The sequence below is a fragment of the Urocampus carinirostris genome, chromosome 3 (genome assembly GCF_059441175.1).
Source record: "Urocampus carinirostris isolate Australia breed hairy pipefish chromosome 3, RoL_Ucar_1.0, whole genome shotgun sequence".
In the NCBI taxonomy this organism is placed as follows: domain Eukaryota; kingdom Metazoa; phylum Chordata; class Actinopteri; order Syngnathiformes; family Syngnathidae; genus Urocampus; species Urocampus carinirostris.
In genome coordinates, this window is record NC_142351.1 from 60,170,817 (window position 1) to 60,184,140 (window position 13,324).

Genomic DNA, 13,324 nt, shown 5'->3' on the forward strand with positions numbered 1-13,324 from the left:
GCCAGGTAGTTGCCTTGCATGCCTGTCACCACAATTGGTGTGTGAGTGTGTTTGCAAATGGGTAAGTGTGAAGCACATTGTAAAGTGCTTTGTGAGGCCTTCAATGACTTTAAAAGCACTACAAAAATGCAGACCATTTACCATTTAATAATCAAACTTAATAAATAACTGTCCACCATTTTGCTGATAATTCAAAAACCTGAAAAATGTTTTTTGATTCTCCTAATTTTTTGGTTTTGTCTTTGTTTTTTTTGTTTTACCTATTTGTGTAGTCTTTCTACAATGCATTGTTTTGGGGGGATTAAATGTACTCATCAGAGTTGCTTGAATGAATTGCATTTGTCACTTTTTTTGTGACAGATTACTTCACATCTTCACCTTGTCACTGTAATTATTTGTTTCTTTGTCATATTGTTAGTGCATATAATGATAGGCCATAGGGAAGGATTCAGTGCTGATTATGTATATCTCCAACAAATGCTAATTTCTCCACAGGCGCTCCTCGACCCTAGTGCTACTGTAATGAAGGCAATTTTATCTTACAGCGGATTGACATCAAAACGGAAGAATCCCAGCAAGGAGTATCCGATTTACTGGGATTATACAATATGCACCTTAATCATTAGAATTTTGTATCCTTTTCCAAATTGGGTTAGGCCTCACCAGCGCTAACGTGCACTGCGGGCTTCCGAAATGTTAATCCTTAAAATGCTCAGCGTTGCCCCTCAGTAGTCTTCCGCAAAGAAAATGAAATGAATCACACAACTTGCATTTGCGGATGTCACCCACCACTTGGATGATCAATGACACAATCATGCCGAGCTGAAAATATACTTGTTTGTGTATAATTAAATACAGATGTAGTGTATGGTTGTTGTTTTTATCCCTAAATAATCTATTGTGGTGTTTTTTTAAAGGGAAACTGTGTAATATTAGACCACTAGATTATCTATCTATCTATCTATCTATCTATCTATCTATCTATCTATCTATCTATCTATCTATCTATCTATCTATCTATCTATCTATCTATCTATCTATCTATCTATCTATCTATCTATCTATCTATCTATCTATCTATCTATCTATCTATCTATCTATCTATCTATCTATCTATCTATCTATCTATCTATCTATCTATCTATCTATCTATCTATCTATCTATCTATCTATCTATCTATCTATCTATCTATCTATCTATCTATCTATCTATCTACCTTGGTCATATCCCTCAAGAGGGGTGACTGACAGCAAGACAAACACATACAATAACAAAGAAAATAAAAGGGAAATAAATAGCAAACAAAAACACACACAAATTTTTGGACCATGGCCTACCCAAATGCCCAAACACCCAAACAAGTTAGGCACCTAGGCACCCAAGTTGGTCATGCTTTCGTCCCTCCAGATGAAATAGGACACCAGAAAGCGGCCATGTCACTCGGGTCAGGGTGACACAGCACACTCTTTAGTTCAACAGCAGGGCCCGACAGCTTTCACTGGTTTACCCCCGCCGCATCATACGGTTCCCCAGCCCATCCTTAAGAACGCGTCCACAATCCCACTATCCTTTCACAACACCAGATTAAGGGTGCTGATTTTGTAGATCGCGATATACTGGTGGATCGCAAATGTAGTACTGGTAGACCACGGGAAAGTGTGTTTAGTGCTTGTATTTGTTTGGATACGCTGCCCTCTAGTGAGCAAATGCAGCAGGCAGACTGTCAATGTTGCTAATGGTGCAGTAACAAATTGGAGAACTCCAAATGTTGTCAAAGGTGTAATTTAATACAACTATAAAAGTTTTTGAAATGGTATTGATTGTTTACTTATGATTTAATAAGTATTAAATGATTAAGAGTTCAAATTAATCTGATATTTAGATTTATGTATCGTAAAATGTATGAGAATGGGGTTAATAAAAAATGCCTTACTAATAAAAAAAAATAAAATATTGCTATTTAAGAACATGTTGAAATTTTGATTATTAACCACAAATGTAAGTACTTTATTTGACTATTGTGATTGCAGGGTATTTAATCGTTTCTAATCAATTGATCTCCACTACGGCGTTACTTTTTTCTTGCAAGAGAAACACTGCCAATGACAAAAAAAAAGACCTACTTAAATTGAGTCATGGAATTGACACTGTTGTATTATGTATTATTTATTTTGATTATATTTATTCGATTCATTTAGGCGTGCGTTGAGATATTGATGGAATTCAATTCCACTAATTGGGACGCTTTTTTTTAATCCCCTCCGTTTTTTGAGGTGAGTAGATCATTTTGAAAAGGTGTGAGCACAGCAACATCTATTGGTCGAATGTTTACACAGTGTCCCTTTAAAATGTGTTCATATGATATGGTTTATGTATTTTCCTTGTAATTCAAATGACTATTGTTTTTTTTTTGTCTAATTGACGTTTTTTGTAACAAGGATGTGATAAATAATACACAATGTAGTTTATGCACCACATTAGGTGAAAAATGTTGATATAAAAATGGAGAAATACAGCCTTTCTCCCACATTGAAAAATACCTTAAACTTTACCACGCATCAGCAGCAGTTTGAACGGAGTAAAGAACTCAGCAGGACTCTGCCCCTCCAAGCAAAAACCATAGCCCCATTTAGACTTCCTTTGCTATTCATTATGCATGTCTGTATTTTATTTTGCTTTAATGAGCACAATTACCAAAACGACAAAAGTGCTTAAAAAGGAAAAAAAACGATGCACACGAACAAAGTTTGATGAGGTTGCCCTCTGCCCGTTGGGTTCCGGTTCCTTGCGGGGCCAGAAACTCCCGTTGCCACGGCGTTGCTGCACTTCATTTCCAGCAGTTTGAAATTGGGCCACAATCTAGCCGGAACTAAGACTCGCTCTTCTTTGCTCACTTCCCAGGGTTTGATGAATACTTTACAGCGCTGACCCTGGAGAACAATCGCAGGAACGTTTGGTTTGCTGAATTCTGGGAGGAGAACTTTGACTGCAGGCTTCTCAGTACGTCCAAGAAAGAAGACACCACTCGAAAATGCACAGGTAGTTCTTTTGCACCCCAACAGCTGCCAAAGGGACTTTTTTGTGTCACATTTTAGCACAATATTGCAAAACTGAATTTTAAACATCGTTCTGGTGGCGAATATAAATGTTTTCAATTAATGGTGAAGGTGACATTTTAACCTCTTCAACCAATCATCAGCTAACCTCCTAATAGGTTACTTCAAGGCTGCCATAACTTTACTGTTCCACTCATTCAATGTCAGACATTTCTTCTCACAATGGGGGAGCTGGTCGGTACCAGACCATTTTGCCATCTTTACACATTTTAAAAGGCCTACAGAAAATGTAGTGCCAGCCAATTTTTGCCATTTTGACTCATTTTAGAAAGCCTAGAGAAAATATAGTTCTGTAGCTATATTGACATAGGATATGTCAAAAGAGAGTTTTAACCCTCATCTTTCGTAAGAAAATAAGTTTGATTTTTGCCTTTACCATTGTTTAGTAAACAACTGTAAGTTTCTTGGAAATACTCAATTCCAACAAATCTGAAACACATCTTTTTGTGAAAGGATGCATTTCAAGCAGAACATTTACTTTAATATTTTTTTTGTCATTTGTGATATCATTTTCCATAAACACACGGGCATTTTGCATGCAGAAAAACATTTTATTGCAAAAACACTGAACTGGTGGTTGAACAATGTTTGAACTCTGCATGAACTTTGCACATTGTGTTCGGTGACGTGATCACACAATTCCGGTGTACCCATGGTGATCCTGGACATGCATGAACGTCATTCTTCTCTGACCAGACAATGGGACTTAACTGCTCATTACTATTTGTCCATATATTGTGACTCACACTACACCAACTCGCCATATGGGGCCACTTACACATTCTCATTGGCCGGGAAAGGGAAGCAACACTCGGAAGTTTTTTTTTTACCTTTATGTGAGGACAAAAATCTGATTGAAGCTACTCCTGCTATCTAATGGTGATTTATTATACTGAAATAGTTCTCAGAAGCAGAGCAGCAAACAATCATTTATTATATTTTTGTTTTTAATAAAACTGGATTTTTTTTATATATATATATTTTGGCACTCAGGGACAAGTATTCTGAAAACATAATTGTGGCATTGAATGAGTTAATTGGCTGTTTTTTTGACACGGCTTTCATTGGTTCTGTTATTTACACTCAAAAAACTGTGTACGTACAGTGAAAATGTATAAAAACAATGTAATCTTCTGGATTTTCTTATTATTTACGTCCCTGTAAAGCTCCTCAAGTTTGGCGTGCAAGTATGTGCATTTCTTAGACAACTGTTCTTTTTTCATGTTTTTGTGGTTTCGATTGGAGTTTGGACTAAACCCAAAACAGGCTTTCTCGTACGATCAACATTTTCATTCCACACAAGCAAAAAGTGTGGTGACAAGTCACTCTCCAACCACCTGCCCCTTCCCTTTCCTACCTTACATGTTCCACGTCCTAAACAGCTTTGCTAAAAATAAGATAAAACCAGATAGGTGTGGTGAAAAAAAATATAACACAATTGAGCGTTGTTGACGCATTTTTCATAGGGAAAATATTCTATGTCCAACTTTTTAAGGGCACCTTACATGACACAGAGAAAACCCCCACACCCCACCACCAGCAGCCCTGTTAAATCAATATTAGAAAAGGAAAAATAATCCTTAAAATGATAATGTGAATACATTTTATTATTTATATTTTTTTCAGGTGGAGCACTACCAATTCACCTTCATGTGAATTTCAGTGCGACTTGTGATTTTATCCTGTAAATGAATTTTTGGAGGGTATGGCTTATATTCCAGAGCAATTTTTAGTCTCCAAAATGACAAATTTCAAAATTACAGCAACAAAAATCACATTTTTTTCCATAATCTGCGTTGTTTCACAGACAAAATGGGGATTATTACAGTGGAAAATAATTTATTTTATTGTAACTATAAATATAAAAAAGTTTATTACATTCACTGTTGAAAAGATGCAATCTTAAACAACTGTACAACATAATATGTCATTGAATCAATAAGGATAAACATTGTTATAAATGGTTACGTGTTCATTTCATTTCTTTGATAATTGATTACTCGTCAATGTAATAATGATTTGAATAATACGTGAAGCCGCCCATCAACCTGAGAAAATCTGCTATCGTTCTCCGACTGCAGCCAAAAGACATCCAACAGAGGAAGTCTTTGAGCCCAGCGGGTTGACGCAGAGTTATTATTGGAATATTGACAATGTCGCGTGGCCCTTGTCGCCTGCTGCTCATTCTATACTTCCCATGTTTGCCCCAGTGCCGAATATCCCGTAACCTTTAAAGTGGTTTTCTTTCTGTTTCCCTGCCACAGTAGCGGGCTGTTTATCTGCATTATCAACAACTGGTGCTTTGAATAATTGATATCTGTCACACTCATATCCATGTTGGGCTTTGAATATTGCAGACTTGATTTGCTTAAGAAGTTATTGCACAGTATGTCTTTGGCAGAGGACAGGAAGACGTACATCATATTATGATGGTTAACATATCCATTAGAATTACGACCATTTGACGACACACGTATCCACTTTTTTGGTGACACTAAACCTCATATATTCCTTCACATTACAAATTGTCATGATTTGCCAATTGCTCTCACCTGCTCTCAATCGTTCAGCCCAAGCTGTCATTTGTTTCGTAATTAGTTCCCCTTCTATTTAAACACGTCATTCTCATTCACTCCTTGTCAGTTCGTCAGCGAACCTCAGCACATGCAAGAAAAGCACTTTTTTACTCTGACTTTCGTCTGTGTCATCCTGTCCTGTATCCTACTCTTCCGTCCCTGGCTTCCCGATCGTCTCTGTCTATCATACTTGCTTCCGATCTCTGACACGCTTCGTTCTCCCGCCCCGGCTGCCCGACTTGCTTCCGATCCCTGAACCACGCGATGTTCCCTAGCCGCTAAAGAGAGTATTTAAAAGGATCATAACTTTTGATAGAAATTCCCTAAACACTTATTTATCTTTTAACATACTACATTTTTTTAACGTTTATGGCAGGCGGGATCAAATCATTCACTTGGCCGGATCTGGCCTGCGAGCTGTATGTTTGAACTGTAGTAGTAGAATTTCTGTCTTTTTACTTCATTTATAAAAACATTGTACCCAGAAGCATTCTGGGAGTATACGAATTATAGTTGTGGAGGCAAGGCTGCATTCTCGCTCCTATCATATTCAACAATTGGTCAATTGCATGAACAAAGTATCAACTCAGCCCAAAAAAAACAACAAAGGATGACCAACAACCCCCAATGTGTAATCACAAACATCAACATCAACCACCAAGAACTTGAGGTTGTCACAATATCTTGCAGTTGTCATACCAGAAGAGGGGTCAGAACCAGAAATCATGGTCAGTGATAGCTCAAACCACAGCCACACTTGCCATTTAAACCTATCTGGAGGGAAAGGGACATAGCATTGAAATCAAAGATCAGACCTATGAAAGCATTGGTTACTTCCATCTTCCTCTACGGTTGCAAGACCTGGACATTCTCAGCAAATGTGTAAAACTAATCCAGGCCACGAAGATGTGTACAAGAGGAATCATGTTACAAACAAAACGTTGTGCAAAACCATCAGAGGGCACATTGGTCCCGTTGAAGAACTGTTATCAGACAGAAAGTTCAGTGTTTTTTTTTATGTCACAAGATCATCGTGATCATCGTGACTGGCCATTCAGGGCAAAATCCAAAGGGGTAGGAGGAAAGATAGACCAATCTGCAGTTAAAGATATCTTAGCCGAGAAACAGTAATATTTCAGATGTGAAATTAAGTTCACAGGATTTACAGAAACTGCAATAATACTTAAACAAAAGTAGACATGTGCATACATTTGGGCACCCTTGTTTTATTGATTTGAATTCCTTTAGCAGTAATTATTAGAACACACAATGGGTTGGTAAGCTCATTGACACGTAAAGCCAACCCTGATAAAGGCTATTTGCGTGGCCAGGGGCTAGTTCTCTAAATAGAGGCAACAAATATTGTTCAACACCCTGGCTTTAAGGGAATGATTCAGAAATGAAGCTTCATTTCTCAATATACCTAACGGTTTCGCAAAATGTACATCTGCTATTTATTCTGCCTGATGTCCAAATTCAGTGCCAGTAACCAGGGAAACGATCTCATGCACACATACAAATTGGTAAATAATGGTCAAAGAAAATCAGGTTTGATAAAAATAAGTTTCACGTAAGGCAGAAAAATGTCAATTGAAAATCAATCTCATTTTGTTATTCAATCGTAATAAAATATATCAGCAAAAAAGTTGTATAAATTATGATAAAATTGTATAGGTTGGCAGGTATGGCTTTATCAAAGGCAATCTATTAAACACAATCATTAACTAGGAGGAATCAAGCTTTCAATACATGCAATTTAATAGAGGTGTGAGTGGTGAGTTTGCACCTTAACCTTTTCAGACCCTCAAAGTGTGAAAAAAAAAAGTCTGAAATCCAATTGAGGGCTTTGAAGGTTGTAAAACTCAATTGTTATTTTTCAAGCAAATAGTTTCTCGATCATTTCAAAGAAAGTGCTAATATGATTTGCATAAAGCACCCTTGTTTTCTGTGTTCGACAGAAACATTTTTTTTTGTATTTAATGAAAACGACCCATGTTTGTCACATTTATAATCCGATTATTTATGATTTTTTTTCTTCCATTAAAAAAAAAAAATTGTAAAAAAGATTATTGCATTTATGTTGGAGAAAACAAATCATCCATTTTGAGATAGAAACATGTTTGGTATTGAACGCGTGTGAGGGTCCCGCTTGTCTACACCAGCTAAAGGGCGACGTAGTGTTAGACTGCTAATTAACTCCATTAACTCCAGCGGTTAAAAGCAGCGAGCACAAACATTTACGTGTCGGATTGTCTGCTTTGAACAGTGGAGATTGCCGCACATCACTCAGCAGTCAAGCTATACTTTCATAAGACTTTGCCTTTTTAGCAGCTGCCTATTTTTGGACTGTCTTTTCGATTGTGTCCTTCCTCTATCGGAGTGTGTTCCCAAATAAAAACTCTCAAATTACTGCTTGTGTCCGCTCTTGTATCCTGCCGCACCGTAACAAGTGTTAACAAAGCAAAATCAAAAGCAAAAAATAAAGGCTTTGCTGCAGTGTAAATTGCTTCAAAGTCGTGCAGTTCAAACTGAATATTTAGAAGCTCTGGACAAAGCCAGAAGCTTTCGGGAATTGTTCCAGGCAATGATGGCAAACTTTGGGAATTGTTCCAGCCAATGCATGGCAAACACTAATTGCTCTGAACCCACGTAGAAGGTGTCCCGAATAGCCTGCCGGGTTCTTGATCCGCTCGTGTTGATTTCATGTTGTTGACCTGACAGTGACTACATTTCTATCCTGGCAGTAATCTGATTGGAGACGGAATATTGCCTGGAGAAAAAAAAACAATAACCCTGTATACATTGTGTTTGCAAGTACATTGGTATCTCGTTTTACGATCGACCCATCTTACTGATGATTCAGTGTCTGAAGTTCACCTCCAACCAAATTCTTGCTCTTAATATGATCAGTATTCCAGTATTCAAAGTCCGTGACGCTACCACCAAAGGTTTGCACAGGTATGCACCAACAGGTTCTGCGGAGTTATTTAAGGAGGTGAGACCTTTGCAACACCCATGCATTAAATTGCCAAATGGTTTAGGCCGTTAAATTAGTGGTTGCTGCCATCAGGGCTCAGTTCATATCTGCCATTGTGAATTGTTTCCAGGCATGGTCTCTGTAAAGAGAGGAGAAAGAGACAGCCAGGGCTCAACTTACAATTAAAAAGAAGCCCCCGATAGCAGGTAGTTGCCTTGCATGGCTGACGCTGCTATCGCTTAGTTAGTGTGTAAAGGGGAAAATTGTTAACCACATTGTAAAGCACTTTGGGAGGTCTTCAATGACTTGAAAAGCGCTATAAAAATGCAGACCATTTACATTTACATTTATGTAATATCGCAAAATATGAAAGTAATAAGGTTGGCGATTAGGCAAGAGACTAGAGCCAAAGTATGTCCATGATCCCTAATGTCTAAAGACAAAAAGAATCCGGCAACGGCTATCGCTGTTTTATAAAGCAGGAGCATGTAAATTATGACAATCTACCCTGAGGCCTTCACAAGTGGCTATGCTGGCTACTAGATATAAAATAAGTGACCATAAAGCTGTTGGGTTAGCCAATCAAATTTTGAGTTGCCAAGCCAGCGCTTGCTAGCAGGCGTTGGGAAATGTCAGCAGTTTCACAAAATATGGATGGATAGGGAGCCGTAATTGAAGTATCACAACGCAAATGTGGAAAAAAAAATCCCTGTGTCCATTACTTTTGTGGGACAGACTTTTTCTGCCCTAAGGGCCCGGTCACACAGCCGTTTGCGTCTGTATCGAGGCTGAATCACGGCCAGAAATTTCTGCCTGTGAAGCAGACGCTGTTGGACGCTTTGAGATCGCCATACAGACGAGATACAGCAGTGCTTTACACGCGGTCGTAAATTCACACGCGGTTGGCCGTGCGAAAAAGTATTGCGCTGCTCAAAACTTTAGACCACGAGGTAATGACGCGGTACAGACACGGAACGACGTGCTACGGCCGCGGCCAGGGCGTAGTTATACGCGGGTAGGACGCGAAATTTCAGCGGGTAATCGTGGGTGGAGCACGGTCATAGCACGTTTGTTCTGCGCCTGTATCGCGGTGTTATCACGTGAATTAGCGTGTGTAACGCGTGTGACGGTCAAACGCCTTTCTCCGCGTATATACAGCGCAATTTGCCGAGCACACGTCAGTTGTGCTCGAGACGTCAAGGAGTGAACATCCCCGTCACCGTAGTGACCTCGTCTTAATCCATTTTTATTTCTTGACATTTCTTTTCATTTCATAACAAGATAATGAAATAAAAATGAAAAACTATTACAATAATAACATATTGGCTTCTTCGGTGCCATAGCTTGAAATCTTGATCTTCACGGGACTGTGTCTTGAGCAGTTATGATTTCTACAGCCCAGTGTTGTGCCGAAATTTGCATCCCCCTCGCTACTATAACCACTTTTACTTCGTTTTATCTCACTTTTATATCATTTTTCGCTAATGTGATGGCGAAGATATAACCAAAACCACTTCGACTTGCATTTGTTGGGAATGTATACAATTTAAACCATTCTGTCTTTGTATGTGTTGTGAATGTAATTGAACGGTAATGCACACCGTATATAAATCACTTTTGAGAACTGTTATGCACTCTACCATAAAACTTGCTGAAATAATCTTTATGGTATAGTGCATAACAGTTTCAATACGAGCGACTTGAATAGAAAAGGGCAAAATAAACATGTTACCTGCTCAAAAGTATTTTATATATGGCGTGCATTACCGTTCGATTACATTCACAACAAATACAAAGACGGAACGGTTTAAGTTGTATTACATTCCCAACAAATGCAAGACAAAGTGGTTTTGGTTATATGTCCGCTATTACATTCCTGAAAAGTGATATAAAAGTGAGATAAAACCAAGTCAAGGTGGTTATAGTAGCCAGGGGATGCAAATCTCGGCAGGGATTCATTTGTCGGCACAACACCGGCTCGGCAGCTTTTATACCCGTGGTCCACACGCGGAAATGACGCGATGAGGAAGCGGAACAGTCGCCGGCGTCTGTTTAGCGGGCATACCACCGATGAACAGCGGGTTGGCCAATTTTGCGCATTTTCCATTGCGGGCAACCAGAGGGGAAAAAAAAATCGCAAAATTTTACCCGCGATACAGACGCAAACGGCTGTGTGACCAGGCCCTAAATCAAGTTAAAACCTATGCCAGAAAAACGAAAGAACGTGCTTGACTTTCAGCATTCGTCCCGACGGCAATAGAAAAACCTCTTGATGGAACTGAAACCGCTGTATGACAGAGTGATTGATAGAAAAGAAAGGAGGATGGATTTTGTGCACTAATAAAACTAATTTTTGGTCAGGAAACTGTGGTTATATTCCTGAATAATGTTTCATTTCATTAATTTGTTATTGGTACTGTTTTATATTTGTCGTAGCTGTAGTACATTTTTTACAAATAAAAGATAAAACTTTCTTTTTATAAGCCTTTGGCTTTGACCTGGCATTCCTTTTTCTTTTCAGGTGATTTGTTTATTCTGTAATTGAATTTTTCCTTCATAATACTGAAAATGAATATGACGAAATTACGATATAAAAAATAATAAACCCAATACCAATTAATTATTGAGGGCTGGATTGATTCAGACGTAGGCCGAACTGTGAAATGCACGACCCGCCACCGCCAGCATGTAAACGTACCCAGTGACAAAAATTGAATCTGTTGTTATCAGGCAGTCCGCCATTTATTATTCATGCATCATTTTGAAGTTGCTAGTTAATAGAAGAGAAGGCCTTAATATAGCAACTTTAATAATGAGAAGGTGCATGCCCTCCGGAATCTGCGCTCTAGATGCAGGCCGGCCAGCAGCAGCAGGCTTTTTGTTTGTTCCTTTGCCTCATTTCAAATGTTGCTCTTGAGTTTCCCCGAGTGTGCCTGTCCTTTCTCTGATTAATATTTTTCCTAACGCCCGAGGACTCGCTTCCTAAACATCCGTCTTGAAGTTTTCTATGTTGCATTCCCCGTGCTCCTCCCCAACGGAGTCGGCTCGTTTCTGCAGGGAGGAGTCGGCGTCATCGGGTTCTGAAATTACAGCGTCAATGGCAGAGAGCAGAATGCTTAGTTAATATGCCCCCGTATTTGTCGCAACGACGTGTTGTGATGCATGCTGGTGTTACATAAACTCGGGGTGCCAACTGTTTGACAGGCGAGCCCGCCGCATTCATTATCCGTGTGGGTGACGCCGTTAACGTGGGCTGCTGTATTAATCTTGCCAGCGTAGACTATTATGCCATTGTGACACGAACGATTGTTTGCCCGAGGACCGGCTCGGCTTCTCTATGTTAGCCTGCCGTGCGTCACATTTCATCACGTGTCAATGATACATAAAAGATGCACGACCACGCCGAGCACCTCGCAAGCTCTCCGTGAAATCGCTATAAATGCCTTTCATTCTTCCCCCCGTCCCGCTAAAAACGCTTTTGATGACTGTGAAGGCCATGCGACTGTTTCTTTCTTTATATCTCAAGTCGAGTTTTATTTGTGAATGTCAAATCTAAAAAAGGTAGCATGTGCTTATAGGTCACCTTATGCTGATTTCTATGTTGCTCATTGGCATGTTATATGTTGACTATTGAGTAATGGACTAAAATGTCAGCATTGATTGTTTTTGACCTTCTGTTAAGCAAGTAGGCTGCATCCCAAGTCAACCTAAATTAGGTACTTGAGGCGTTGTTTTTTCTTTTTCCAGTGTACTTTTTTTGTCAGTCCCATTTCATTTGTATATACAGGGTTGGGTATGCGTTATTCAAGCATAATTAAGCCTATACAATATATATAATGACCAGGGTTGGGTAGGGTTACTTTAACTGGATTACTTTCAATTACTTTTGGATTACTCCAATACCAAATATGCTAATAAAAGACAAAAGAAACTAAATATGAATAAAATTATGACTCACAACACATGGTAAGCTTTCTCTCCTGGCTTTGATCTCCGGCAAAACTAACGTAAAATGCGACAGAAACAAAATGAAAATAAATCCAAACAGCTTTCCAACATCATTTTTACCATGTATTCCGTTACTCCCCAAGCCTGCACAAAATTTAGTCATTTTAATTATATTTAGTTTATTTTGTCTTTTATTAGCATATTTGGTATTGGAGTAATCCAAAAGTAAATGAAAGTAATTCAGTTAAAGTAACCCTACCCATCCCTGTGTATGTATATATATATATATATATATATATATATATATATATATATATATATATATATATATATATATATATATATATATATATATATATATATATATATATATATATATATATATATATACTTGACATTTGGGGTTGGAATTGTGGTTTGGTCACCTAATTGATCCCAATGACAGGTGTTGCGACACATTGCATCATTTACAGTGTACAGTCGTAGGACTGCGTACGGGAGCTGACCCGTGGAAGGTTTAGATAAAGCGAAGAAAAAGAAGATATACTTATGCTGCATTTCAAGATATATATTTTAACTAAATATTGTAGGACAGACTTTTTCCTCCCTCTTTGTTTTGGTTTAACATTGGGATTGTGCTACACAACGGTTTAAACACATGCTGGGGTTGAGTAGATCCATTGTGGGTTTTGATAGAAAAATAAAA

The 13,324-nt window shown here is 38.5% G+C and overlaps 1 protein-coding gene across 1 annotated transcript in view; it reads left to right on the forward strand.

Moving 5' to 3' along the window:
* grm7 (glutamate metabotropic receptor 7) overlaps positions 1-13,324 on the forward strand; it is a 291,722-nt gene that overhangs the window by 146,469 nt on the left and 131,929 nt on the right. Inside the window, exon 5 of the mRNA XM_088332773.1 lies at positions 2,903-3,040. Within this exon, the coding sequence (XP_088188899.1) occupies positions 2,903-3,040 (138 nt within the window). The remainder of the gene's footprint in view (positions 1-2,902; positions 3,041-13,324) is intronic.